The sequence below is a fragment of the Megalops cyprinoides genome, chromosome 11 (assembly GCF_013368585.1).
Source record: "Megalops cyprinoides isolate fMegCyp1 chromosome 11, fMegCyp1.pri, whole genome shotgun sequence".
Lineage (NCBI taxonomy): Eukaryota > Metazoa > Chordata > Actinopteri > Elopiformes > Megalopidae > Megalops > Megalops cyprinoides.
Window position 1 is genome coordinate 16972763 of NC_050593.1, and position 7684 is coordinate 16980446.

At 38.9% G+C, this 7684-nt stretch overlaps 1 protein-coding gene across 1 annotated transcript; it reads right to left on the minus strand.

The window, feature by feature from the left end:
• Positions 1 to 1155: 1155 nt before the first annotated feature.
• Positions 1156 to 3826, minus strand: LOC118785887 (zinc-binding protein A33-like). Its single transcript, XM_036540834.1, has 7 exons — positions 3764 to 3826; positions 3291 to 3395; positions 3058 to 3159; positions 2795 to 2965; positions 2507 to 2644; positions 2297 to 2348; positions 1156 to 1685 (listed from the first exon to the last, which is right to left on the minus strand). Exons 1-7 carry the CDS (start codon positions 3824 to 3826, stop codon positions 1156 to 1158), a joined length of 1161 nt encoding a protein of 386 aa, XP_036396727.1.
• Positions 3827 to 7684: the final 3858 nt, after the last annotated feature.

Sequence of the window (7684 nt, forward strand, 5' to 3'; positions counted from 1 at the left end):
GATCACGTTAAGATTTCTGGCATCAGGAAATTCTCATCATGAGACATGAGGTGGAATTTGTGTGGCGTAAGTGACCAACAGTATGAAAAACAGTCCTTGTCATATGTAAAGTTGAGGACAATAAAAAAATCCCCGATGAGTCAGAGCAAGCCAATTACAAGGTGCACTTCTATGGGAACTTCCCCTGCGACCCACACAGCAGATAGTATACAGGAGTCACAAACGGGTCTGCATAAATGTTCAAGGTGTACACAATCCAATTCCAGTTGTCAAACTGTTGCTTAGTGAAGAGGTGCAACTCATGATTCTAGGATTTTTCCAAATCTCCAGGATTTTCCAAAATTCAGTTTTTAGAGACAGCATGGTGACCGTACCTGGTGATATGGTCAGACTAAGTTCTTCAACCCCTGCCCAAATGCAGCAGGAGCTGAGCAGCTGAAATCTTTTCCCAAATGTTTGCTCTTGATAGCATCCTCCAGTTGCACACTTTTTTTGATCCATTCCAGGCTTTGGAAGCAGCCTCATGTCAGCAACCAGTGTACACATTTAATATTAGTAGGCTCTGCCCAGATGATCTGATCAGTCCTTCACTACCACTACTCTGTAGTCCAGGAGTGGGTGACATGAAGTGAAGCAACCGTTCAGAAATCCAATTATGGATTTACAAAGGCCTGCTCTTGACTTTCTTTCAACCATTTCAAGCAAACCATTGATAATGTGTTTTTATCAATGCAAATAGAGAAAAATACCTTTAATTCTTATTAGCAAAAGTCTTTATTGGCATGAATTGTCAATTTGATTTCATACATTTGCAAAAAAAAATTGTGTTTACAAAACAGCCACAAGATTGCAGAAAATTACAGTTTTCAATATTGCCAACACATTACTTTTAAGATGCAACATGTATACATTGAAGGAATTTAAAAAAAACATTATTTCCTATACATGTGACTCCAATGTCACTCCAAGGCTTCTTGACTCAGGAAGTTTTCAGGTAGCTGTGCTAAAATATCAGGTCAGATCAGAAGAGACCCAATGAGCTCTGATGAAAGAGGTGCTGTCCACTCTTTTCAGAGCTCAGTATACAAAAAATTCAGAGACTGCATAACAGCAAAAAATGGTACAAACCTATTCCCACGGTATGTTTGTACACAGCTACAATATAATTAGGTCTCTGTCTGTTTCAACTGTTCCAAACAATGGGTAGACTCTCTCAGTGAAGCTGCGATTAAAAGTGTAGATGTGGCTGCTTCTCTCGACATCATAAAAAGAGAGCTGTCCTTCCTCGATGTCCAGGTACACTCCAACCCTGGACAGATCTGAGGAATAAGGAATCTCAGTGGCTGGGACAGTTAGCGCCTTGATCTTCCCAACCTGCATTCGCAAAGTCCAGTAGCCAGTCTGTGCGTTCAGGTCAATATAACCATGTCGTGGTGCAGACTCTTTCACCACTCCTATCCTCCAGTCCTTCTTCCCTTGTACTCCCACTTCCCAGTAGTGTCTACCTGAGGTGAACCCCTCCGTTCCCTGCACGCAATGCCAATCATCACACTTATGAGTCTCTCTGTAGTGTCCATCCATGCAATTTTGTTTACTCTCTGTTATTTTGTCCACCCTTACTCGTTTTCTGTCTGCAGACAATACAATATTTGGATGGGCAGTTTTCGGATCCAGGATGATATCAGCTGCACAGAGAAAGAAAGACAAGAAACCAGGTATTTAGTAAAAAGTAGCAGTCCTTGTTACTAAGAACCTTGAAAAAATAAAAATTCTAAGACAAGATGCTTTTAACGTCACCTCTGGCTTCAATGTGTATATCAGCTTAAAAATGTTTATCAAGAAAATTCAGCGGCTGAAAAGGTGGCAAGTATATTCATCAAATAAAAATAGACCCATACCTGATGCTCCACAAATCCATTTCCACACTAGAATAAAACAAATCCTTTGTTCAGTTTCAGGTCAGTTAAATCAAGCACAACCAGTTGTAAGGAAAGAAATTCAGCAAAGAGTACTGAAGGGTAAAAGGAATTCAGCAAAAGATATCAAAAAAAGTACTGGCAGAGAAATGGATAGATGTTGAAGGTGTTTGTCATCTGCTCTATGATTACAAAATATTTATTTAAAGAGATGCTGCAGAGTCCATTACTTTGTGTTAAATGTGACAAACCTGCTACAGGGATGTGCATCACAGCAGCTGTGGGGTAAAGGAAAAGAATGAGAATATTTAGCGAACTTTGTCTGTCATATATAGTTAAGAGGTCTGTCAAAAAGCAAAAATCAGGAGAGTAGAATTCACCTGTATGGTTGTACCTCTGTTTGGATTTGAGCCATAGCTGGGGGATAGTGCCCTGCAAAACATATCACGCATCATCAATCACATGTCACATATGATGTGATCCTTATGCAATTCTCAATTTAGCAGACCCTGACGAGACACTTTGAGCATGCATTGTGAGAGGGTTTGCACTTGATGATGATGTCATACAGACATGAGTGTGGCTCTGACCGGCTGGGGCTGCTCCCGAATCACACTCCACATGATGAACTCCATGACTGGTAGTATGTTAGGCAGCTGGCCCCTCTTCCATTGTCTCCCCAGCTCCTGAAGCACTGCACACACATCTTCTCCTGGGTATACTGAGTTCTGTGGGGAAAGAGTAAATGGCAATACTGAGACAGGGATTATAATTATGCAGAGGTTTGGTAAAAACTTTATTTGCCAAAGAATGGACCTGTTAAAGCCAACATACCAACAGAGCATTTCATATATTAAGTGCTTCTATCTTCCTCTGACCTGTGGCAGTGCTTTGAGGCTCGAGGCCCATTCAGACAGGATGCTCTGTCCCTCCTTCAGACGCTTCTCCTCGGATGAAGCCATGGACTCTGTGGCTCCCTGCTTCTCCCCTGTCCTCCATACTCCTGGTTTGTTGGTCTTTAACCTTCCCCCTTTGTCTTTAACAGAAAGCTGGCACAATACATGCTTTTCAATGAGTTTAAAAAAACAAACTATCTGGTGTGGAAGTTGCATTTATATACTAATTGTGGATGGCTGTGTACCTGTGGTTGGTTCCTCAGCTCATCAGCCCACTGAAGTATAAACTGCTGGCACTGTGCTACAGTGTAGTCCTCCTCACTGCCATTGGAGAGATGCTCCTCATTCTGAAGCATATAAAAGCACTGAATTAGTATGACCTCTCTGAGAGACTCAAACCACAGAGTTTGTCATTTCCCATTTAGTGATGTGTTTTATTATTGTTCAGAGGGGTATAAAATACCAGGACTGTTCATACCTGGGATACTCTCTGCAGCTGAAGTGCCAGCTCTCTGATGATGGATTTGGACTCATCCAGAGATTGTGGCTCTCTCACGAAGATACTGGATTGTGCAAAGGGTTTCTGAGGAGAAAGAGCAGGTCACAGAGAGCTTTGCCTCCACCTATTCATCACTAAAATAGCTGATGGTGGGCATATTGCTGCTATCCACAGGCAGACTAGCTCTTGGTTAATAATTTGCTCCGAATTGCCCCAGTGACCATTGTTAGAACCACTGTGATATGTTGTTGTTCGGATCGGGTGTCAATCAACACTGATCCAATTAATAACCAGTAAGAATCTACTGTAGTGTTTCAGATTGAAAGTCTGAAACAGCTCTGAAACTACTGTATTAATAGCATTTGAAGTAAGCATGGTCACACAGAGGGCATTAAAATGTAGGCATTTATCAATGACAGGTTAACATTAAATAACTTTCAAATAACACTTACCTTTAGAAGTTTCTTTCGGGATCTGAATGACTTCTGCAACAAAGTTTCCTTTCTGGGGACCATATTCTGCTGAAAGAACACAGTTTAAAAACTACAGAAACTACTATTAACAGAACAGAACATCACTACTGTGCAATTAAACTGTACTAGTCATACGACTTTTTACAATCCATTCTTAGTAAACAGATTTGTAAGTGGAAATCAAACAGGAAAGCTGATCTGATGCTTTTTTCTCCTGATTGTGTTAAACTCAATAAATTTCCCTACTCTCTCTCTCACACACAAACCTTCACTGCATATGCAGGGCTTTACCTCAACCGATGAGAGAAAGGGCCTTCCAAATGGTTGAGACCAACAGTCATGTGAATGTATCTCTTTGCCCTGACATTTTCCAAAACTACCAAAGCTTTGACAGTCTTCAGTATTCCCATCATCTGAAAGAATAATAAATTATTCAAATATCAGCTAACTTGAAACAAAAACAATATTTATTGTTCAAATATTATGGAAGTGCACTCTACATTGCAATCAATTTGGATAAATGTTGGTTCAAAAACTAATTCTGTGCACCATATGATCCAGGGTTAAAGCCTGTTCAAGGTGCTTTGGCAAAGACATGCCAGGTTTAAAGTAAGAGCAATTAGTAAGAGTAATTAGAGTAATTAGTTTTTTTTTTTCTTTTTTTTTTTTTTTTTTTTTTTCTCTTTTTCTTCCTCTCTCTCCCCCTTCTTCCTTCTTCTCCCCTTCTCCTTTAATAAAAAAAAAAAAAAAAAAAAAAAAAAAAAAAAAAGAAATATAACCATAGCAGTTTCTGATTGGTACAGATGTAGATTGTGGAAAACCTTTAATAGTCTTTCCTTTTTTCTGAATAACCTGTTCATAGCTTTGTCAAATGCTAGTAAAAACAAAATCATTTCTTTGAAAAAAAAAAAAAAGAATCTAGACTGGTATAGCAGACACTTAAGGTCGACTGTTTAGTTCCACCATGCACCAAGTTGTACCTATACCTTGTGAAACAGCAGAATGGGCAGTGCTATTGTCTGTTTATTATCATCAGCCAGACGTTTTAATTTATTCAGACCAAATGCCGTCTTGGCACATGTGATTCCTTAGAGTGACATTGCTGCAACATTCCAAATACGTTACCCTGGAAGTTACAGAGGAGTTGTGAGGCTGGCTGCTCATTAGAGAGACAGTGGCACAGAGCAGCTGCCGTCCCTGTAAAGCTGCCACGGGCGTATTTAAGGGTTTTGGCAGCACTGAAAGAACTTGAACGTTTGGGGTAAAAACTAAAAACTATAACCCGTATTCCACCCAGTCCCGATGTCATCCAGAATCCTTACATAAAAATAACCAGGGAAAAAGGAAAACAATAACTCTCAGAATCCACGGCCATCTGCTCGCTTCAGAAAAAAAACAAAGGGTACATTGAAGACACGGTCACAGAGGAGCACATGCTACATCCCACTATCCAGGCACAAGCTGGAGCACAAATAGCATTCAGCACAGCATGCATGCAGGATGCTATAAGATAAAACTTATTAAAACACAGATCGTGAGTGGATCCATTATCGAGGTTATAAGGGCTAATCACTTCTGCAAACGACACTTAGTGTTTATCATAATGATGATTCCACTTTCTGAATGATGAATGCTAGCCCATCACTATGCTAAAATTAAGGGTTGCCATTTAGAGGTGTGCTTAAGATAGCTGTTGGTGATATGTATTGATATTTACAGCACAGGAGAAAAGGAATAAAGTCCCTTATAAATTATATTAAACATGAGACTATTCACTGAAAAAAAAAAAAAAAAAAAAAAAAAAAAATAAAAAAAAATAAAAAAAAATAAAGTAAGAGCAATGAAGGCACAGCATATTATTGTTAAGGAGCTCACCTGTTGCCTTTGTTGACATGGTATCCAGTGTTCTTAAAAACAGGCTAATCAGAAGCTGGAGCATTTGGAGATGCACTGAGTTTAACAGGCACAGCCCAGTCTGCCAAAACTGAAACTGTTGAAGTTTAAAACAAAAGAAAGGCGGATCCTGTAAGAAAACAAGGAAGTGTTTCTCTAGTACTTTTACTTTCATGTTTGCATTTTTACTTTCATAGTATAGTACAGTATACTTTCAAGTGTGTGTAGCTTACACACACAGTGTAGCTTAGTGGTTAAGGAGCAGGACTCGTAACCGAAAGGTTGCCGGTTCGATCCCCGCTGGGACACTGCTGCTGTACCCTTGGGCAAGGTACTTAACCCACAATTGCCTCAGTAAATATCCAGCTGTATAAATGGATAACATTGTAAAGAACTGTAACCTATGTAAGTCGCTTTGGATAAAAGCGTCTGCTAAATGAATAAATGTAAATGTAAGTATAGATTGCTATGAATATGCAACTAAAATTGATTCATTACAGTTTTCTCTTTTCTGCCTCACCTTATGCTTCTAATAGTGAAAAAACATCAATTCAATGATACAAATAATTAAACATATCCAAAAAAAGACCAGAACCTTTTCTACAGCTTATTAAGCACCTATAGTGCAAAAGTTCTTAGCAAAACAGTACTAATAAAAGATGTAATATAGTGTATATTATAAGGTCCCCAGAATATTACTTGAATGGAATCTCTGAGAAGTGGCACCCATTAAGAGAGGGTGAGACAGATGCTGTGCTCATCCAAATACATGCCCCTGTTCCTCATCACCACCACACCTTGGGCTGTGGGCCCCAGATTCAAAGACATGCCCACAGCAAGGAGACACCTGCTGAAGCCAAAGGTTTTACAAACAAGGAACATTATATGGATCAGAATATTCCAGAGACCAGACAAAATGCTGGAGAGAAATTAAATGCATCATTAGAGAACGTAGTCATGCAGCAAAAGAGTAAATTTACTCAGAGAAGCCACAGAATAACACATTTAGGAGGGGCAAGCAATACAGTGACAGCAGAAAGGAGATGCAGCAGGCAGAATACTCAGGACTGAGTTAAGTGTAAGTGAAACTTAAGTCCTCCCACATTAGTTTCACATATGGCATGTTGACCAAAAATATGCAAAGCATTTGTTAACAAGCCTACCATGGTTGTTGATATTTTAATACCAGGAACCACCACAACACCTGAGAGGTAGTCAAATTTGCAATCCCAGTGAGGCATTGGTGGCTCTTCATCTAAGATTCATTTTCATATTTTTAAGGTTTCATTATTAAATAACACCTGTGTTAGTAGCCATGCTATATCACTTACCCGATCTATATAGTGATCTTAAGTCTGGAAAAAATTCCTGTACACTCACCATATCCTGCCCTCTGTATTCAAAATGCATGGGATTATTTATTTAGATATGAGACCAATATTTTGACCAGTTCAGGTTGTTGCAATGATTTTCATGTTATACGTGATGATAGGAAATCTTGGCCCCAAGAGGTAATGACACAAATTCAACTCAAGCAGTAATTTCCATGAAAATATGAAATTTTACATTACTATGAATGCACATAACCCCCAAAGTACTGATAAGTTATTGTGCAGTAAAGTCACAACGCAGAACACAAAATTCTATGCAATTTTATTTTATTAAAACGGTAGTTTACATGGATGTGATGACAAACACAATGTCCCAGAATAAGACTGCATCTGATACAGTGTTATGACAAAAGTAATACTTATTAATATGCAGTACTATTGGGGAGACCTGTGTTTATATCAACTATGGACTGTTATGTTCTAAAATGCAGAGGACAAATGCATAACCATTTCTCAGGAAATTACCAGAACACAACCAAAGCTTCATCTCTCTGAACAACATAATGATTCTCATATTCACAAGCATTAAAAGCACACCCACACACAATGGCGATTTTAAAATGTACAAGCAATCCATTAAGGGTTTGTGTATTTAAAAAACAATATTAGTACCCTG